This window comes from Vicugna pacos, chromosome 4 (genome assembly GCF_048564905.1).
Source record: "Vicugna pacos chromosome 4, VicPac4, whole genome shotgun sequence".
Taxonomy (NCBI): Eukaryota; Metazoa; Chordata; class Mammalia; order Artiodactyla; family Camelidae; genus Vicugna; species Vicugna pacos.
Window position 1 is genome coordinate 71,167,578 of NC_132990.1, and position 23,305 is coordinate 71,190,882.

General features: G+C 38.3%; 1 protein-coding gene across 1 annotated transcript in view; it reads right to left on the reverse strand.

Annotated features, from left to right (window-relative positions):
* The window catches only part of MAPKAP1 (MAPK associated protein 1), a 210,140-nt gene that overhangs the window by 113,643 nt on the left and 73,192 nt on the right, over window positions 1-23,305 (reverse strand). The window contains 1 exon segment of the mRNA XM_072960125.1: window positions 1,586-1,758. Within this exon segment, the coding sequence (XP_072816226.1) occupies window positions 1,586-1,758 (173 nt within the window).

Below are 23,305 nucleotides of genomic sequence, written 5' to 3' on the forward strand. Positions count from 1 at the left end.
TTTTCTCATGATTTTACATGCTATTGCATTGTATTATTATTGCCTATTTACCTTAGACAATAAGCTCCTTAAGGGCATCAGTACCTTTTTCACTTCTGTATTTCCAGATTTAGCAAAGTGCCTGCACTAAGTACAGTCTTAATAAACATTTTAGTATCACCTATAATAGAGTTCCATGGTAGAGAATACTATATAATAGTGAAGAGTGGGATTCTCGAGTCAGAAATTCCTCAGTTTAAATACCAGTTCTATCACCTACTGTGTGATTTAAGAAAGCTACTTAGCCTCTCTATGCTTTAGCTTCCTCATCTGTAAATGCAAGACACAGCTGAACTCCTGTCTCTATTGCCTACTCTTTGTGTAACTCTGGACGAGTTCCTCTCCCTCTCCTGATTTCAGTTCCTACAATAAGCAATGTTTTAAAGATTAACTCAGACAACATATGTAAAGTCACTAGCACTGTGACTCTCTTTCCTGCTTCTATGTCATACTGAAAAGGGAAAACACCATAGCTCAGCCTTGAGCATAGATGCAGGCTTGACCCTTTTCTGAACCTAGGTGGTATCTTGGTTGAGAAGGCTTTCTATTGCCATGGGAGCAATAAGGATTATCTTTATATGCACAATTTATTGAGGCAAAGTGGAGGGCAATGCCAATGAGAACTTGAGAATAAAGTGCAAATTTAATGCACCTAAAGGACAAAACAAACAAACAAACAAACCCGATAGCAGACTGGACCATTCTAACCCTGAAAATGTGAGAAGAGAACGTCTCCATGAGAATACATTTCCAAAATGAAGGCATCCACTACATTTTGCTGTATCCCAAACCCTAATGCTGGGAAGAGCACATAAAACTGGGAACGGATGCCTGTCAGATAAGGAATTTAAGTGTGGGAAAACCAATACAGCAAAGCACTTTAAAGTTCAAGTTATGATGTACATGCTGAGACTCTACTTTCAAGCACTATATTTTTAATATAATTGTTTAATGAGGAATAGAGCCTAGTGACTGAGAGAAAACTTGAGCCACTAACTGACAACAAACAAAACTGTAAATCAGACCAAAAGGAAATAATGCAAATGTCTTGGCTTATTGTCTAAGGTAAACAGATAAAATAGACCAGGAATCAAATTCTGACTCTGTCATCTTCCACTAGTATAAACTTCAGCAAATAACAACTCTCTGATACTAAGCTTCCTTCTCTGCAAAATGAGGATCATAATGCCCCCTCACCGGGAGTGGGAGAATTAAGTGCGAAATCAGGTGTGAAGTGCCCAACATTGCACCCAACTCTTGGTAGGTGCTCAACAAACATTAGTTCCCCCCCACTACCTCCCATGCCTCTTTTATCAGCAAGCACCATAAAAGGGGTTCACAAACTTATCAGTCTATTTTGCAGGCAGATTTCTCTGAGGTAAGGCTGAGACACACAGGCCCAAGATCTGGGGAGCGACCTGACCTGGATCAGTGCAGACGTCTGGTTCCCAGGCCAATGCCTAGAGAGACTGACTAGGCCCAGAATGCAGCACGGGTGGCCAGGAGACAACCAGAAACTAGAGCAGCCAAAAAGAGGGAGGATTACTTGAGCTTCGGCTCCCGTCCTTCGCTTGTGTACTGCCAACAGATGAGCCCAATCAGATCCTGCACCCTGGCGCTGGCCATTGTCACCACCGTCATTGGCAGCAGTCTGTCCTGGCTTGAGTGCAGGGGGAGGTAGACATCGATCTTCTTGGTTGCTGTTGTGCCTACATGACCCTGTGGACAGAGCACATGCATGAGGGTAAAGCACACAGTTATGGTCATACAGACCCTGCAGGGCGAAAACGACTGCTCTCCAGGGCCTGTGTGAAACACAGTCATTTCTCATCTTTTCTGTACAGACCTGCTTCTGAGCCTGGGATGGTCCCAAAGCAAAATACTGGCTAGTTTTTAGGGGTTTTTTTCCCCTTTAATTTTCATTTTCTAATGGTCTAATGGATCCAGCTCTACCAGCAGTAGGGTAAATGAACACTACAACTAAAATGAACAAATTAGAGTGGTGAGCAGACTTGGTGTTTGGTGTTAGGAGACTTGCTTTGCTATTTATTCTGTGTGACCTTGGACAAGTCACCATTAGTCCTTGGCACCAGCTGCCCTCCCTGAAAATTGCCACATTACTCCTTGAGACCTCAGGATAAGCTGCATGGGAAGCTGCCACACTCTCTGAGGAAGCATTTAGCAGCACTGGAATCAAGGGCTTGTAGTCTCAGAGACTATGGCAGGGGCGGGGGGCTGGGGGACTAATTCCATTACACAGTGCAACTGTTTACTTGTCATCTGAACCGAAGTTCAAGGGTCCCTGGTCTTATTATTGCCCTAACCACATTGATGCCCACACCACACCCCTCCCCCACTCCTACCTCTCCTCCCTCCCAAACCTTCCGCTCCCTTCTAGAACGCCTGCACTAATCAGCAAACATTTTTTAGGAACCTCTTTTTCAGGAACATTCCCTCCACCTCTTTGCCTTAATTGAAACCTGCTGGTAGTAAGGATACTACTTCTTCTGCTGTCCCGAAGACTGTTTTTCTTTGCTCTTTTTAATCCCCAAATCCTTAAGGCCAGAAGGTAGAGTAGGTATTCTTGTCCCTGCTACTTCCAAACTATTACTTTTCCTTTTTGACAAAAATCCTTGTTCCTTTGAGACACAAGCCATCCAAATACACCATCTTCTCCGAACCCTCCTTTTTTGTTTCCGTTACCCACCAACCTTTGGTCATTCTCCCTCCTTGCCGAAGGCTTGAACTCTTAACTCATGGTCTTCCTTCCCACACCAACTCCCGTCATCATTCTTAGCAGTTTCATCTAAAAGAACAATCTGTCCAAACCCAAGTGTCTCAAACCCTAGACCATGTCATCCCCAATGCCTTTTCATCTACTTCGCCTCAAATCACTCATTGCAGTGGGTACATCAGAGATCTGTACCAACTCCAAACTTCAAACTACAACATCTATTCACTGAATATACTTTGATATACTTCTACCTCATCTGTTCAAGTTGTCCCTCAAATTATTCCACCTACAATCTCCTGACTCACCCCCTTTTAATTATCTATCAGTCACCCTTATTTTCCAACAACACCCACCAGATTACATGATCTGTCATTATAATTATTCCTTTGCAAATACAGTTTTAATACTCTCTTTCTCCACTGGACACAATGGGCAGGATACCAATCCTCTATGAACCAACCCTCTGCAATCCCCAGCTAAACATCACTGGGGAAAAATCACATAACTATACAGATTGATTTTACTTTAAATTCACGATGATAAAAACCTCAGACAGACACTCAACATTGTATAGCAAGCCTATTCTATCTTATGATCCAATCTGCACCCCACCCAAGACCACTACGGCACACCTGCTTCTCTCCTCAAACTTCCCATGGACACTTCCCACCCTGCCGACCTTCAGCTCCTGTCCTTCCCTCATGCACTGCCAACAGATGAAAGATACGGTGGACCCTTGAACAGAACAGGTGTGAACTGTGTGGGTCCACTTACACAGACTTTTTTCACTGAATAAGGACTATAGTCCTACACAATCCATGGTTGGCTGAATCTGTGGATACCAAACCGAAGCATCAAATTTGATCATATTACACCCCTGTTTAAATTCCTTCACTGAGTTGTTCCCATGATACTTTGAATAAAATCCAAATTCTACACAGTACTCAACAAAGTACTGCGTGGTCTGACCCTTGCCTACCTCTCCAACATCATCTACTGCCACTCCCCTGTCTGCTAATCATGCTTTAGCTGCACCGGCCTCTAGAAGTGCCCTGACTGTCTGTGTACCTTGCTTGTCTCTTCCACTTTTAAGGCCATAGCAAGGGCTAGTCACCATATCTTGAAGGCTCTTTCTCATGATCTTTGCATCTTCTAACGTGCGGCCTTGGGCAGGTTACTTAATCTCTCTGTTCTTCCATTCCCTCACAGGTAAAATGATAATGATGGGATACCCTATCAATCGGAAAACCCTTGTTAAGATTATTATTACTGTTGTTCAAGGCTCAGCTCATATGACACCACCTCAGAAATTTTCACTGATAATCCTATGGAAAGAAGACCCTTCCACAGGTACTCTCTCACATATATCCTGTTCATTTCCTTCACAGCACTTAATTTGATATTATATATTTACGTATGTGCATCTTCAGTGTCTGCCTTCCCCACCAGCCTCTGAGCTTCCATGAGGGCAGCTACAATAATGTCTGCTTTGTCTGCTGCTCTATACACAATGGCTAGCACTGTGCCTGGTGCACAGAAGACTCTCCAAAAAAATCTGTTGAGCTGCAGAATGAATGTGTGAATGACTCAAATGCCTACCAGGACACATGGTAGGAACTCAATAAATGAGGTTTCTTCTATCCATTCCACTTGCCCTTCCTCTATGGGTCTGTTTCCTGGTAGTAGATAGAGGTAGAGGGACTTGAGCAATCAAGTGGTTCCATCTTTAACACTACAATTCTACCATTCTAAGGTGAAAAAAAAACCAGAACTAGGGTAAGAAAATACATAAAAATCAGTTAAAAAAACATTTTTAGAGAAATTCCACTTCTCATATAATCCAGCATCTAATGTTAGATTCACTGATTTTTTTAATCTGAATATTATCTCTATGTTATAAAGCAAATAATATAAAAGTAATTCTCCTGCATAACACTGTCTCTCTGAAGAACACATCCAAACCCATGTATGTTCTTCAGCTTGGAAATAATAATGCCAAGGACTCGCAAAGATGTCTCTAAACATCAAGTGTTTTGATCTTGTCAAGCAGTCAAAGGGTTAAAATCAAATCAGTGGCAATCTTTCTGGAGTGGGTTTATGGGCCTCTTATCACTCTCTTTTCAACCTCATTTTCAGGACCCTCCCCCAGTCACATGTCATTGCTCCCCCTTCTTATTTCGGTTTATTCCTCCTCCTCCTTCTAAATAACTGGAGACTATAGAAAGCACAGCATCTCAAAATACAAAGATTCAATGGCATGACAAATATGGACGTGCTTCACAAACTACAAAGTGCTTTAGAAATGCAGAGCAGTATGCTAGAAAGGGCCTTTTAAGTTTTAAAATCAGACTCACTGCTATTACAGTCTATTGCAAGGTCACATGAGGCCAAAGATGGATGCTGTAAGAGCCCTAACAATAATGCTAATTATTATAACAAAAGTTAGCATTCATTTAGTGCTAACTGTTAGAAAAACTCTGCCAAATGTTTGCCTAAACTATCTCATTTAATTCTCACAATCACTATATGAGGTAGGGTGCTATCATCACCTCACAATACAGATGAGAAAACTAAGGCTTATAAGGCAACAGTCATCTGCTCAAGATCCCATAACCAACGCAAAGAGCTGGGACTCAAATTCAAATCTGTCTGACTGCAAAGCCTCTACTTTAAACATCAACAGTTTCTTTCACTGAAGTTATTCTAAATGTGATCAATTCACACTAAGGCTTGAAAATCATCTCCCCCTCCTTCTCACAAACACACCAGAAGCACTGCCTAAAGCAGTCTCCTACGGAAGGAGCTGGCTCTGAGGAGCTGCCCAAGGAGAACCATTAAGATTGAGACTCCAGGGAACTTTGCCATTGTCAGCTGACTGCAGGGACTCACCATTGTTTAGGAAATTAAAGCTGATAGTTATGTGAATCCCTTTACCCTCTTTATTTCATAGTGAAATAGAAAGTGTGGGGAAAACTGTGAGAATAAATATGGCAGATACTTATTAAATGAATGAAGCACTTTATCTTTTTAATCCTCTAATTCCATCTTGAGGCACTGATGACGGGGAAAAGTGCCTTGCACAAATCCTGAAATTATATATTTTTTAATAAGGAGCCTCTTCTGAAAAAAACACAAGGTGGTGGCAGTTAGCTCTATCTAATAGTCCCTGTGTTGCAATATTTAGCGGGAATCATCTAAAACATAAAACAATCCATCAACATAATAGAAAGTAATTAACTTATGAAAAAAAATAAGGTGACCAAAGAATTAAAAGTATTCATCACACATCAAGGCAAGCAATATTCCAAAGACTTAACATCTAACTGTTAAAAAGCAACTAGCTATAAACAAAGATCATATCATACAGTTTGCTGCATGGCAATTTATGTGTTCCACAATACAGAAGTGGGGAAATGGAGGCATAATTAGAGCACAAGGAAAGGGTCACCATAGAGATAGAGAATCTTTCTCAGTCACTCATGCATTCAACAAATATCCACTGAAACACCATAGTGGGCTCTGAAGACAAAGGTAAGACAGTGCAAACCTTCAACAAATTCACGGTCTGCTGAAGGTCTATGTTGGATAATGTGATAAAAGCTTAAAGAGGGAAGGTACAAGATATCATGAGGGCTCAGAAGAAACTCAGACTAAAGGAGGTTGGCAAAGGTCCCCTAGATAAAAAAAATTTACTCTTCCATCCAGCAGAACCATTAACCCAAGGAAAAGATGCTTATTGTATTTAAATACCTTCTATACCAATACACCTAAAAAAGTGAGTATGAGTTCTGAGACATGGGATTATGAGTGATTTTAATTTTAATTTTTTTTATATTTTTCTAAATTTTCTATAATGAGTAAGCTCTCCTTTTATAGTTGGAAACAAAATAGTAAATACTATAATTAGCAAAGGAGATAAAAAGAACTACTGCACAGAATTTAAGAGTTTTAGGTAAGAGAAAGAGGACCAGCTTTGAAAACGTAGCCTATGTTAAGGCACCCAGCAAAATTTGTTAAGGACACACTATGTGCCAGGTGCTGTGACAGGCTGTTGGGAAAAAATAAGTAGAAAATATAACTCAGACACCTTTCTATGGCAGGTTAAGTACTTTTATCAAAGGAAAATAAAAAGTAATAAACCTACATTGAGCTGACAAATTTGGAGTTGAACAACTCTCTCAAGAGCAGCCCTTAAATCAGAAAATGTCCCTAATTCAGGTTTTAGCCAAAAAGAAAAGTATTTCCTAAAGAAAACTATTCCTCAACACAAATGCAATTGATGAAGACCAACTATACTCGAGTTCATACCACACAGCCCGTCAATGACGTGACGACTCTGCAAATGCCGCCAAAATCTCACAATCCACGTGTCCAAGATTTATTTTCTCCTTCAACCTATGTCTCATTTTATATTTGATCTCAGTTAAGGCTTTCAGCCACCTGGTCTGTCACTAAAGCTAAGAACCTTAACTCCTCTTTCTGTCTCATCTACATCCAGATGTCTGTCAAATATCTCTCAAATCTTTCTCCTCGCTGCCACTGCCCTAGTTCAAGCTTCATCGTTCTCTCAGCAAGACCACCGAAGCAGTCTCCCAACTATCTCTCTCTCTAAAATCTCTCCTCTCTCCAAACCTATATCTCCTTACTGCTATCAGTGTGATTTTTCTCAAATCACTGACCATGCCAATCACCAGTTCAGAAATACATGATGGCTCTCTCCAGTGTTAGCATTCTAACTCTAGTGTGGCAGTTAATACCCTTCACAACCTGGTCCCAATGTATCATTACTTAGGAAAGCAAATAAAATGTATGTAAAATGCCTTACACATAGTCACTAATCAAGAAGTGTACCTATTCTTCTTTCCTCTAATTCAAAAGTTCCTTTTCCCAGAAGGTAGAAGTCCAAATGAATTCCCTATTCCCTGTCCCCTAGCAACCTGATTTGCACAGCCTTCTGGTTTCACTTTTTTCTGTACCTACCCTTACCACCACCTTCCCCACCCTCTCATGTAACTGTGAATTATATAAAGGGGAAAAGTCTTCCTCACCTATTTTGTATTCTCCTAGGGCACAGGATATCGCAGGGGTGTGGTGTCAGCTTACTGAATTGAAAGAGCCCCTCAGACCATTACCAAACCTACCACCAGTCTCCTAGTCCAGGTGAACTGGCTGCACCTCTCCTGCTTCCCAAGTCCTGTTCTTCAGGGGGCCTCTTTCTTTTCTAAAACATGGCTGACACACAGCAGTTACTTACATATATTGATGGAATGAATGATTAATATTCATTTAACACATGATTTTTAAACACCTGCATTATATTTTAGCATATAGAGGTACTATCATCAACCTATTCCCCTGTTGTTAAATGGACGTTGTTTCTAATATTTCACTGTTACTAATATTCTCAGAATCAGTTCTTACATGTTTGTGCACATATTCCAAGGAGTAGATTATTGGGCCAAAGAATACGAATGCTTTGCAGATTGTGACAGATACTGCAGAAACTCACTCTTTTGAAAAATGCTTTTATGCCAATCATGAAATATCAGGATTATGAACCATAGGTCACGCAATTAGTAATTAGCTCATAAAATGTAAAAACTTAAAAATTTAAAATAACTTCTATGTGTAGGATGTGAATAGGTACAGAATTGAAATATACAGTTTGAACATGATGATGAATTAAAATATCACATCTATACCAGATTCTTTCCTATCTGATTCTATTAATTAAAATAATATACAATTTGCTGCTTATCATAAAGTTAATTTCAAAATTATGTACCTGTTAGTTTCCAAAATAGGGAAAACAGGAAGAACAAAAGATGATACTTAGTTCAAATTAATCTTGAATTAAGAAACATCCATATGAAGTGAGTTAGCTGAATTAAGCCTTAAGGACAGAAGTTCAGTTAGCAGCACTACTTAAATCAAGGTCTGTCAATAATAAATTGAATATCAGATCTCAAAACTGTGGCTAAGTTTTCAATTTCTCTGTAAAGGGAAAGAACAGAGTAAGAATAGACAGCTTGGCTTCTGCAATTAAAGAGACAAAAAGCAGGCAACATTATTCCATTAGTCACAACTGCACAAGCAGATCATTATATGCAATTTTAATGTAGAAATAAATATATCAGTGTATCCAGACAATGTAATGATGTAAATTGATAAAAAGGGTTATTTGTAGCCTTCAAAAGTTAAAACTCTCTTAAAGGAATGGCTGTAGTTCTATTCTACCAGTAACTTCTTCCCCAACTCCTTCAATAAGGACCAAAGGATATATTCTACCAACGGCCTAGTCTTTAAGAGCATGATACCCAGACTTGGTACACAGGTCTCAAATTATTACTACTTTGATGATGATTAAGGGACTTAGAGTAATGGCCTAATTCTGGTCTCACTGACTAAATGAAGAGGGATCTATATGGAGAGGGAAAAAAACCCCAAACACCAGACCGTAGCAATCTGCTCTTAATAAATGTTGGCTTTATGGGCTCAGGGAAAGAACTCACTTTTTTTTTTCAAGTCAGTACTCCCTCTTCTTTTGGACTTTTTAAAAAAATTAAAGTATAGTCAGTTTACAATGTGTCAATTTCTGGTGAACAATGTAATTTTTTAGTCATACACATACACACATATATTTGTTTTCATATTCTTTTTCATTATAGGTTACTACAAGAACTCACTTTTTTACATTCAAAATGGTGGCACTGAACTTATGAATAGATTTTGTATAAAATTCTATGACATATCCATTCAGCTAGGGACCTGGTTTTGTAGTACTATCTGAACCCTCAATAAATCTGGAATGCTTAAAGGCTATTAAATTAACATTTCCCTGATCTGGCACCTGTAGTCAAGTTAATTTGTCAAAAACATTCCTACAGTTTGTCGCTGGACACTATTTTCTGACAAGTTAAGTTTAAAATAAAATTGACAAAATCTCATTAATTTCCTCTGAATCACCAAACTCAGTTCCATTAAGCTTTTATTATTAAGAATGTCAACTGTCAGTCTTTCTTTAACAAGGTCAGTTCTGATCTGGGTACCTCCAGGATCCTTATTCTATTAATAGGAGGTGGCGAGGCAGAGCAGTGTGGTGGTCAAAAGCATAAATCGTGGAGTCAGAAAGACCTGGGTTCAGTTCTCAGCAGTGCCACTTAATGTGTGTCCTTGGACAATTTTATTTAACCTCTCTAGGTCACAATTTCCACACCGAAATCCTGTTATTATAAAAGTACCTCTTCATGGAGTTGGTGAAGGGATTCAATGAGATTATGCATGTAAAAAGCACTTATCACTCAGTCTAGTCCACAGTAAATGCTCAAGAAATGTTGGCTATTTATTAGGTTGCCTTCTTCCCTACTACTTTAACATTCATAGACTTAAAAAAAAAAAGGCTTTATTGCCATTCATAGACTTTCAAAACTGCAAGAAATTTTAAGGGTCATTCCCACTAAAATGTTTTCATGAAATGGCTATCCTACAACTTCCCCTGAACATCTCCCACTGATGAGGTCGCTGCCACTTCCTGAAGTACACCCTTTGCTTTAGGCAGTTTTGATGGCTAAAATGTGTTTCTTTTCATTGAGGTACACTTTCTCTGCAGATTTTACCCACTGATCTTAGTTCTAGCCCTCAGGAAGCCAGAACAAATCCACCTCCACTTCCACAGACACTCCTCATATATATGAGGACTTCCAACAAAATAACTTAGTAACTAAACACCATGGGCTAAGCCAGACTATAACCCTTTTAAGAGTACAATACAGTACAGAAAATGTCATTTCTATTAGTTTTTCTTAGGCTAATGATCTTCTCAAATTTTCTTTCTATACAACTTCAGTAAATATAAATGTACAGTCCTGGACCTACAACAGGAAAGGGGTTGCTGCTTTCAGTAAAAGTTTTCTTTCTTTAAAATAAATCCTCCATATTTTGATGCTGACTGTCTTTTCCCTCTTTTGAAAAAAAAAAATGCCTAGAACTATTGGATTAAACAATCTAATTGTTATCAAGTGAAGTTTGAGTAACAGCCTTGGATAATTCTTTTTTTCAAGATATCAACTAGAAAGATCAGCAATAATTCATGTTCAAATACAGGTAAGAAATTTTTACCAAATTGGGGGGAGGGGGAGGGGTAGTTAGGAACGAAGAGAGAAAAAAAAAAGAAAGCCTACACTTACTGTAGAAGGAATAACAATCATTTTCTCGTCTTAAATTCAGAAAGTTCCTGAAACTGTCAGCTTTCACTATCATGGATTCTGTTTGCTAAGGATCTCTTTGCATAGTCTACAGAAGTGGTCTGGACCCTGGCCCTGCCAGCCTTGAGCTAGCTGTGCAACTTTGGGCAAGCCCATAACCTCTCTGAATGTCAATTTCCTCAGCCATGAAACACAGATAAGACCATCTACCTCAAAAGAATGGTAGAGCGTACAAAGTAAAAATAAAGCATATTAAAAAGTTCTGTGAACTGCAAACTGTTACACAAATTCAATTATTCCTTATTATTCCAACTTAAGGAATTGCTCAGAGCATGCAGAGCTTCAACAAAAAGTCTCTTCAAACAAAGTTGACGAGCAGAGGCAACTGGGAAATGTCTCTACTGCAATCATTAAGAGAGAAAAGCCATAGCATTCTCTTCTCATTCAGCCCCAGGATGGTTACAGCATGTACCAGGAGGAGCTCTCACACAAGTACAATCCAGCCATCTTAAAGCATAATGGGATGTAAAGTGTCCATTTTGAATTTTCATAGCCATTGTGGGATTCTTTAGATCATTAATGTTACACAGCACTTTGCATTTAATTATACAAACAATGGCTTCTATAATGATGATAATATCAGGGAAAGGCAATTTGCATGAACTAAGCCCCATCACCTAGGGTAAGTTTAGGGACCTCTTCATTATTAAATCATTTATATAATAAAATCAATATGCTTTAAAAGTAAAAATAGGTTTTTTAAAACCATAAAGAAGAGTTACATGCTTTAAACTCTATCAATTATCATAATATAATGAATCTTTTTAAGATTTAATATCAACTTTTAAAATTAAAACTCAATGGAGAATGTATACTTGGTTCCATTACTAGATGATGTATCTCTAGAAAAGGTTATAGTACAGCCATTATCCTCCTCCTAAATTATATGTAAAATTTGGTACAACCCTCCGACTACCCCCAAGGACTCCAGAGATGGTGAACTATTTGAAGAACATAAAACTGTAAATACTGTAGAAAGTAACTCAGGTGCATCTTTCATATTCACTTCTTGCAGGGTTTCAGTTGGTTAAGTGTTTCAAAAATTTTAAATGTCAACATACACCGTAAAAACTGTATTATGTCCTTAATTTTGAACAGTTTTTTTAAAGCCCACAAATTTCTATACAGTAGTAGGTTCATGACTGTTTTATCACTTTAAGATTCAATGTTCCTTAATGATATAATTCAAAATTTTCACTGAATCATTATTTAGTAAGTCATAAAAACCTCTTAAAATTAATCTTTCATGCACATCTAGCTTATCTAAAGTTAGAATTTAATTAGATGGTCTTGGCACAAATGGGCTTACTACTTTATTTACTCAATCAGTGTATGTCTCTTCAGTAATTATAATTAATTCAAGTCCCTGACGCACCTTCTAGCAAACAATGTAAAAACATCAGACAAAATGGAAATAAATAGCTTTACATTTCTCCAATTACGACACTCACTTTCATCCTCAAAATGCACATGTGAAATAAGTGGGATATGTGTTATTCCGTACAGGAAAAGGCCAAAGAATCTACACCTCTGGTGACAAAGAAAGATGCTTGTCTGCAGCAGAAAATACATTATTATTACTTTTTTTTGGCATTATGACAATGATACAACTGCAAAGAGCTAACTGAGGAAGTTTGCGTTTAACAGTTTGCAAGTGCATGTTGAAATATAAACAGCAGCAGGAAAAAGAACTAAATTATTATTTACTTAGAATAACACTTTCTCTTGGGAAGAATCACTTCTAACTACACACAAAATTTACAACTGAGAAGAATCCAAAAGGTCTGACTCTCAGGACTTTATCCCATGTCTCCTAGATACACTGAAAGGAAAAGTAGTAAGTGGCAGAAAACTGTTTTTAAAACTGAAAGGACAACAGCATCCACTGGTTAAAACTGTCAGCACTGAGAACTTTAAAAAACAAATGCTTTTGCTGCTTGTCACATTATTCAGTTAGGTAATCAGTCTAGGAGTACAAAAGAGAGCTAGCCAGCTACAGAGCTGACAGCCTCAGTGGAGGTGAGCCCAGGCATGAGAGCACACGGCTCTGCATGCAGCCCTTTGTGCTGGCACCTCAGCTCCCCGCAACTGGCAGGTCACAACTGCTGGCTGTCATTTATGGGGTACTACCAGGGGCCAAGTACTTCTCATGCATTATCTCACTTAATATGCCCAACAGTCCTATGAGGATTGCTCACTCTCTTTTAAAGCGGACAAATGAAAGGCTCATTAAGGAGGTTGCTCCAAATCCCTCAACTGGGAGTGGGGATGAAGGCGGTAGGAAATCAAGATTCGAACCCAGGTCTGTTCAATTCTATAAACTCTACCCTCTTGGTGAATCTCAGTCCTGAAGAACTCCAGGGTAGGAAAGGTCATAAAGGTTGTTGACTCATGCTGCAGCCACTGTTTCAGAACTGAGGGTCCCAGTTGAGTCAGAACATCATTCTGGCTGAGACTCACAGGGAAGGTCTGAGCTACTCCTCTCCTGCAGCCTCGCCCTTCACTTCACACACTTGCAGCTCTGCAGGGACTGTGGGTACAGGGGAGGGACACTGGGGTAAATGCTTCCAGGAGCATTACCTCTTGTGTACAGGAAGAAGGCGGAAACTTTTTCATATTTCCTTGCTGTTGAGCACATAGGAGGGGCTCAATAAATCCTCACTGACTGTTCACTAGCTCTCTGAAGAATAGGCAGAACTCTCTGCTTCAGTTCTCAAAAAGCAGTGGTCAAGCACCAACCCATGGGCCCCAGAGAATCCTTACTCTTGGGTGAAGAGTCTCATCAGTAATTGTGAGGTATATCTGTTACTAAATGTGGCTACCCAGGTGGTAGTATCCAAATGTGCTTTGATAATGACAAAGGAAGAAAATAACAATGTGGTCCTTGGAGAGATGGGCAAGCTGCGTACAACATCAACACGGCATGAAGCTCCAGCACAAGCAAAAGGTCTGATGAGACAAAGGCCCATCTCAGGCTGCAATTCTCTGCGGAAACAGGCAGCCCAAGACCTGCTCACTTGCAGGAACTGACAAGTCACTCGGGTACCAGGGTCTCCCGGGTTTCTCCTCAGCCCCGCCCCCACCCCTCAGCCGGTGTTATTTCCCTCCAGTTCCTCGTGAGTCTTCGTCAATCCAATCTCCTCCGAGGTCCTAACTAAACCAGACACAGGGAGAATCGGGATTTTATCTTATTAAAATAGATATGGCTAATTTGTCTTTTCAAATTCATTTTAAATTAAATTGGATTTCCTCGGAAGGCTGCTAGGTCAGTTCCCCTGCTGTGAATGCAGGACAAAGGTTAATTGCACGCCCTTCACCAGCTCTTCTACTCTCCTGGGCAGGCTCTGATAACCTGCCCCCAAGAGGTGGGGAAGGCTTCGGTTTATTGGGCGATAATGTTGCCATTACAGCCATTTACCATTACGCCAAGAAACATTTTATTTTATTTTTTTACCTAAATAACAAGGTATGATAGCAACAACAAGAATGAAATGTAACAACATTATCAATTGATGGGTAGGTATTCTAAAATGCAAAAACCCAAAGAATAAGACCTAACCTATTTGCTTCCCTAAAAGGCCCCAATAGATGCAAATGTACACATCCTCCTGGAGAAAACTGCTTTCTGGTTCCAGTGTAAAATTCCATTAACAATTTCACTTAATTTATCTCATTTAAACTGTCTGTGTTCATGAAAGTTTAACCCAGTAATCCCCTGTTATACAAAGCATAACAAAGTATGAATATTTAAATACAATGTAAATAAAACACTTTATCAATTATATTTTTGTATTCTAAATTAGTGACTTCACTTAGCATGTCTGCCTTGCACAGCACCACACTATTTTTCAATTAAAGGTCCAGATGTTTCAAAGGCTCCAGTAGGCAACAGCAGTTATGAGAAATGCTTTATCTGCATTGTAATCATCACCACCACATCAGCTCCAGGCTGCATTAACATACTCATGTTTTATTCCTGCTCCCCTTCTAACAGAGCAGGTAATTATACAACACAGCCGAGAAACACAATCCTAAGAGCTGGACAATTTCCTTACAAGCATCCACCTGAGCAACACATTTTCAGACATGATCTTAAAATTTTGGGTGACTGCTTAGCAGGAATACTGATCATTCAGAATAATTTTTTTTTGCTTAAAGAAAAACAGTGAATCACAGCCATAACAAACTTAGCTTCAAATACTACTAAAATGCAAGATGGTTTGCACATATACACATTTATGTATACTGATATCAACTAGATGTTTGTATGTGTAAAAACCACTATCATTTGTTACAATCTAAGCCATTTCTTCTCATTTTTAATCCCAGTGTCATCTCTTGAATGAGTCAATTCTACCTTTACTCTTACTACTCAAAAATGACAATTCACCTGAGTTGAGAGTGAGCAAGTACAGCAATTATCCCTGTGCTCATTAAAAAAAAAAAAATGCAAGAGCAGAACAAAATGTAATTCTGACAGCTGCAACAAAAATACTATTATATATATTATTTAATTAAATGACTCTCTCACCACTAAATAGAAAAGAATAACCTATAAGAGATACTGCTATGCTTAGTAAACACAGTATAATTTAATGGGAAAATACAGTTCCTCATGGTTAGAATCTCTAACAAAACTGACTTTAATTATAATTAAAAAAATTATTCTACAAACATTTTTATATTTTGAAATATTGTAAAAGGAGATGTCCTAATGAAGATGCTATTCAAAAGACAAATACCTTTACAAATATTAAAATCTCACACAGGTCAAATCCTCGCAGGTTACACTTTAGCATCTGAAAGCAGACAGCTTCCGTTCCTTCCTGAAGGAACCTTAGGTGGAACATTTTTAATACATCACCATGTCACTTTTTAATGTGCCCCAATCTATTAACCACATGGCAAACTAACAGGGATTTTTAAAATATGGGTTTTATGGCTTTGTGCTGGTGATTAATTAAATAAATAGCCACTGTGTCACAAATCATCCCTCTAATTAGTCTAAAACAGACACTTTGCATTCACTGGTGTTACTGCCATCTGAAGCTCACAGAAGGGCAGGAGTGGTGCGGTACGGCCATGTCTCTGCACTTTGGAGCCCACTGTCGCAGGCGCCACGGCTGGCATCCCACCCTGCCACCCAGAGGCAGAGGTGCCATCTTCGCAGGTGCTGCAGTCAGCTGGAATTTGATTCCAGCTGCTCGGAAAAGATGTTCTCCTTAATTATTCTCCCTCACCCTAAAGGACACAATGGAATAACAAAGGAATAAAGTGCAACCTCCAGCTGCAAACAGAAGAGGTTTCACTAACACAATTCATGGAGTGAATAAGAAAGTTGACTCTAGTTACCTAGTTTAGGAATAAGTAGTGTGCTTGGTCAAACAGGCTTTCCTTGGAACTCAAACATGTTATGTCTTATGATTTTAAACTTAGATATTAAGCAATTACTTCCAGCTCCTATTATTTAAAAGACTCCATTCAAAGTCTCAGAAGGTCATTCTTTTTGAAACCAATAGGAATTCAATCTAACTTGTTTTAGTAGCATATTTTAAAAGATGGTAATTCCTCTGAAAGCAAATTAAACTTGGAGATAATTTTTAGTGCCAGAAAAAAAATCAAATGGGAATACCTCAAGAATCCAATTTCCTTCAGGAAATAAATTAGTTTCCTAATCTTGCTATTTAAACTCTATTAGGAAAGGAAGGAAGGAAGGAGAGAGAGGGAGGGAGGGAGGGAAAAAGGAAAAGAAAGGGAACCGGGAGACGGAAAGGAAAGGGTTAAAGGGAAAAGGAGTGGGAAAAGAAAGGAAAGAAGGAAAAATTCAGTAGGGATAACACACCAAAGTATGCTACAGATTATTCTGTAGAAAAGGCTATCCTCATTTCTCTTCTATGAACCTAAGAATGGGAGGAGGAAATGGGATGTTACAGAAAAGACCTGGACCCTGAAGTAAGACAGACTAAAGGGTCTTGTGCTCTCAGCTAAATCACATAATCCCATTTAGCCTCAATTTCCTTCCATCCTGTAAAGAATTTTAGCCCTTACTCTCTGTTACTGTAGTGACACTGAGACATCATAGATAAAGCACCTAGCACATCCCCTGCACAGAACAGATGCTCAATAAATGGTGGTGATGATGATGGCAATGAGAAATGGGCTGAGGGCAGAGCCCAGGTGACTGCAGCCAACACTGCAGATGCTGTGTTTCAAATGCGAAAAAGGGGGACAAAAGCACAAAACGCACATGAACACAGAACACTATGCTCACTGCACTGAAGAAAACCCAAATCACTGGCAACTAGGAAGAAAATGGTGTAGTTTCTCTAACTTTCATCTTTACTGGGCACAGAGATGGGGAAGTGGTATCTCTGAGACTGCTCATGTGGCAGAAATTGGAAGGAAAATGAATGAACTTTGGATTCAACAGACCTGGGTTTGAAATCTGGCTTCTCTACTTACTAGTTGTGTAAATTCAGGCAACTCTCCTCACCTCTCTAAGCCTTAGTTTGGTTTCCCACCCCCAAATGGGGGGAATAGTATGGACTGTATAAGGAATTTAGGAAGAATGGATAAAACAGCACAGTAGGCTGTCTGGCATACATTAGACACTCAAATAGCTTCTATTACGTTAAGTCAGATCACACGAAATTGCTGATATTTAATCATTTATGGCCCACAAAAATTGCAATTCTCTATGACTTTGCCTAATATTACAGTGACTGAGACAATAAGTAGCATGAACTGGAAAAACAACAGAAAACTCTCAAAAACAGAATGAATTATAATCCTATCACTATAGGAGGACAACCAAGATATAAAAGGTGTTTTTTGTGACCGTCTCATAATGCCAACAATATGGCAGCTAGTATGTATTAAACACTTACTATAGGTCAAATATTAGCCCATATATTTGACATCCATAATATCAGTTTATGTGATCCCAAAACAACAAAATGAGATAGTCAACTATTCTCCCCGTTTTGATGAGATGGAAGCTTGGGAAATGAAGTAACTTGCCCAGGGTCACACAGCTGGTGAAGTCAGGAGCTATCTAACTCCAGAGCCTGAATTCTTACTCATTACTTATTTCGTTTTTAATAAAATTGTATGGGTGGGCAAAGGACTAGAATAGACATTTCTCCAAAAATACATACACATGGCCAATAAGCACATGAAAAGATGTTCAACATCACTAATCAGTAGGGAAATACAAATCAAAACTACACTGAGATACCCACACTCATCAGAATGGCTACCATAAAAAAAAAAACCAGGAAACAGCAAGTGTTGGTGAGGATATGGAGAAACTGGAAAACTTGTGCGCCGTTGGTGAAAATGTAAACTGGCACAGACACTGTGGAAAATAGCATGGAAGCTCCTGAAAAATCTAAAACCTAGAATTACCAAATGATCCGGCAGTTCCTCTTCTGGGTATACACCTAAAAGAAGGGAAAGCGGGGCCTTGAAGAAATATCTGTACACTCATGTTACAGCAGTATAATTTACAATAGCTAATAACGAAGGCAATCCATGAGTGCATCGACACATGAAGCAAAATGTGGCAAACATTTACAATGGCATGTTATTCAACTCCAAAAAGTAAGGAAATTCTGCAGTATGCTACAACACAAATGAAACTTGAGGATATTTATGCTACGTGAAATAAGCCAGACACAAAAAAGACAAATACTGTATGATTCTACTTTCATGAGATACTTAGAGCAGTCAAATTCATAGAGACTGACAGTAGAATGGTGGTTGCCAGGGACTGGGGGGAAGGAAGAATGGGGAGTTATTGTTTAATGGGTATAAAGTTTTAGTTTTACAAGATGAAAAGCATTATTGAGACACACAGTAGTAATGGTTATATAATATTATGAATGTATTTAATACCACTGAACTGCACATTTGAAAGCGGTTAGGATGGTTAAAAAATAAAACAAAACGAACAGTGTATGGGGACAAGAAGCAAATAATTTACAAATCATTTTCTGGGCCTTCCAAAAGATGGACATGCCAGTGGGCAAGCAAGTACCAGTAGTGAGAGTATTCCACACCAGCACCTGCAGTGACTGGGATGATGATGCATTCAGAGTCCCACTGCAACCATGGCATTCCAGGATACTTCTCCCGTGTCACAGTGTTATTTAAAGTAGAAAAAAATCAGACATGCTTCAAAGTTTCCAGGGAAAATCCTAAAGTTGTAATCAAATAACTGCTGTGCTCCCATTATGTTATAGTCAAGTCTTTTGCTATGTGACAAAGGCAGCAAAGCTTTTTGTTTGTTCATTTATCTATTTATGTATACCTCTCTTACTTCCTGAATTCTTTGATGTAAACAGTGAACAAGTCATCACAGAAAGGGAAATGGCACTGACAGTGGATGCTACAAATCCAATACCTTTAAAAAAAGAGTTCAAGTCAAGAAAACCCCTAAAATGCTATGCTTTCAAAGCCAGAATTCTAAAAGCAATCACACTTGCATTTAAGGCTTCTTGGAGCTGCCTCTGTGGCATCAAAATCCACCAAAGATAAAGAAGACGTTTTTGCTAAGTTGGGAAAGTGGAGACATCAGCATTTCTACCTTCAAACCATTATTTCTACTCTCCAGACAGCACCTGATAAAGCATCTGGAATGCTGTCTTCTGCGCAGCCACTGTTCTTCCAAAGCCTGTGCTCAGGGGTTTCCCTGGGGTTTATCTTCCGACAATTGCAGCAGAGACTCTGAGAGGAGTCTAAACGAGCTGCCTTAACCTTCTCGTAAACTGATATTTCCATAGAGGATTAAGACAAACGTTTCAAATAAGCCAATTTCCTTTACTAAAAAACCAAAGTGACAATAGTAGTACCAAGAGAAATATACAGACAACGAATGAATAAGACACACTTTTCCTGTCTTTGGGTATGCAAAAAAATAGATCAAAAGGGTAGATGGAAGTGGGCTACACAATTCCCTCTTATTTCTGATGTTCCACAGTGGAACCTAATGAAAAAGTTATACAAGAATTAGACTGAGTCATACCAAGGGGAGGAGGAAAAAGTCTAACGGCTTCACACTGTAATACGTGCTGATGCTGCATGGTATATGTATTTCTAAAGTCCTGTTGATCACAAATTTTCTATTCAGAAGAATGCAACTGTGTCTCTTTTTAAATGAGTTATACTTCCAGAACTCTGGGGATACCAAATGGTTACTTGTTGATGGTGGGAATGAAAACCCCTAACTACTCTTGAGATCCCTGTAGAAGAGAACAAGCTTCCTTCTCCTAAAGTACCCCAGGCAGCCTCCTTGGGCCAAAAGAAGTGAGAGCTCCCTTAGACCTAAAGCTGTAGGGATGTGTAACTAATTCAACAGAATATGAAAGAAAAAGCCAGAATGGAGAATATCCTTAAGAAATTCTGCTCTTGGAAAGCTGGGGGGAGCCAGAGGGGCTCCTTGGCTTTGGTCACCCACCAAGCTTGCTGCTTTCCTCATCTTCTGACCTTGCAGTGCCTTCCTTGTCTTTCCCTTCATAGTTGTGTCTCCCACACACCCATGTGAGATGCTTCACATTTAGCACTCTGTTTTAGCACCCTGAATACTTCTGGAAAGAGAATAACAAAAATTAAAAAGAGCTAACATTTACTCTGAGTCAGGCACTAGGCCAAGATCTCTATGTATATTATCTCCTTTGATCCTCAAATCTGCCCTCACTCTATTTTACAGAAAAATGAACTGCTAAGAAGTTAAAGACATTGTTAAAGATCACATAGCTAGTGAAAGAACTCAGGTGGAAACCTAGGTCTGACTGACTCAAAAGACTGTGATTCCTTCCAAAACCAATATATTTTAAAAGTTTTTTGGGTTTTTTTTTGGTGGGGGGCTTGTGTTATATTTTGAATCAACATTTTCATGAAATCAAGAAGTATGATAAATTTATATATAAATTATCTCTTTATCCTTCTCTTCCTTCCGTAATATGTATTATTTTCATAGCATTTAAGATAACATAATAAAAAAATTTACTGAAGGATCAACCATCGAAAAGAAAACAACTAGGGGGAAGGTAATAGCTCAGTGGCAGAGCACCTGCTTAGCATGCATGAGGTCCTGGGTTCAATTCCCAGTACCTCCATTTGAAAAAAAAAAAATCTTAAAAAAAACCCCACTCATTCAGACTCACAGACTTAGTAAACAATCTTATGGTTACCAGGGAAAGTGGGTGGGAAGGGATAACTTTGGGAGTTTGAGATTTACAAATGTTAGCCACTGTATATAAAAATAGATTTTTTAAAAAAGTTTCTTTTGTATAGCACAGGGAATTATGTTCAATATCTTATAATAAACTTTAATGGAAAAAAAATGAAAATGAATATATATATGTATATGCATGACTGGGACATTGTGCTGTACACCAGAGACAGGCACAGTGTAATTGACTGCACTTCAATTAAAAGAAAAACAACTAAAGATTTTGATAAATACATAAAATATAAAAACATTTATTTTAATCGAGGGGCTGGCAAGTGTTTAAGGAATACACAAAGGCCCAAAAATGTAAGTGAAAAGAGAAACCCAGAAAGGAAAATAGAACACAATTTTTGCCTTAGTGATGGTATTTGCCACACAAGGTGATATTAAATGTCTACTTTTTTGGTTAGCCAGATACACAGGATAACCCATCCATAATCAATAATAAAGTTATATATAAAGACCTGCATGTGAGAGTAAATTAGAATTAAGGCCTGGAAAAATGCCTGTCCAAAGAAAAACTATTTCTGTTTTTTTCTCTTGAGACTTTATAATCACAATCCAATATTCACGTTCATCTAAGATTTTCATACCAAATTCACATTACCTAGTGGACTAGAAAGACTCAAACCAAGAATTTAAAGTTGTTATGGGCTGGCTGCGCTCCCAAGTACCAAGGAGAAGCAAACAAACCCTCTCAGGAGGAATCAAATACGACTCAAATAATTCCAACAGGCAAAACGGCAAGAAATAAGCTGTCACGGTCTCAAATCATCAAACACAGAAGCATAATATAAAAGACTCACAAAGACTGGAGTTAACAGAATGGTCAGCAACAGAATATAAAATAAATGGTTAAAGAAAAAATTTAAAACATTAAAAGTATGTGTAAGAACAAGAGACTATAAAATATCATCCAAGATGTGATCTGATATTATGGCTGAGTAAGAGAATGTCACTATTCTCACGAGATGCAAGCTCAAGTATTTAAGAGTGACTGGCAATTCTGAAATGGCTAAATAAAACGTAACAAAAGCAAATACAGAAAAATGTTAACAATTAATGAACGTAAATGGTAGGTAGAAGGGTGTTCACTGAACTATTATTAATAAGAAAATTAGTATTAGTACTAACAGTAAGTTTTTAAAATTATCAGATCTTTAGAAGATCAAAATGAGGCTTCTAGAAATGCAAAATACAATGACTAAAATTGTAAATGTATGGGTCCACAACTGAAGAAAAAATATGAACTAGAAGACAGAGTTGAAATTACCTAGAACGCAACCCAAAGAGACACAGAGATAGAAACTATGAATAAGTTAAGGGATATGGAGGATAAAGTAGCATATTCCAATACATATAACTAGAATTTCAGAAAAGGAAGGAAAAGTAAATGGTATAGAGGCAACGTCTGAAAAGAGAGTGGCTGAGAATTTCCAGAACTGATGAAAGATACTACTCTACAGATTCAGAAAGACCAATAAAACCCAAACAGAAAAGAGGAGAAAGAAATTCTGTATCTCAGAACATAATGAAACCACATATCTACCAGGAAAATACTAACAAAGTGGAGCTGGTATAGCTATATGAAAAAAAGGAGGAGAGAAGAGTTCACTAGAGAGAGTCACACACGACAAGTACTCAACTCACCGGAAGAAATAACAATTCTGAACTTGTCTGAACCTAAAAAAAAAAAAAAACCTCAAAATACATAAAGGAAAATTTATCAGAACTATAAGAGAAAATAAACAATCTATCTACATGGGGGAGATTCAAAAGATCTTTATCTAAGTGATACATCAGGCAGACAAAAATAAAGATACAGATTTTAACACAATTAACAGGCTTGACCTAATGGATGTATTTAGATTTCTTCAACCAATAGCAGCAGTTCTTCCAGCATTCTTTCCAGGTTCACAGGTAATAATTATGAAAAGTAACTTACATTAGTGGGCATAAAATCATGCTCAACAAATTTCAAATAATTGGTATCATCAGGCCATCTTCTCTAACCACAAAACAGTTAAGTTATCA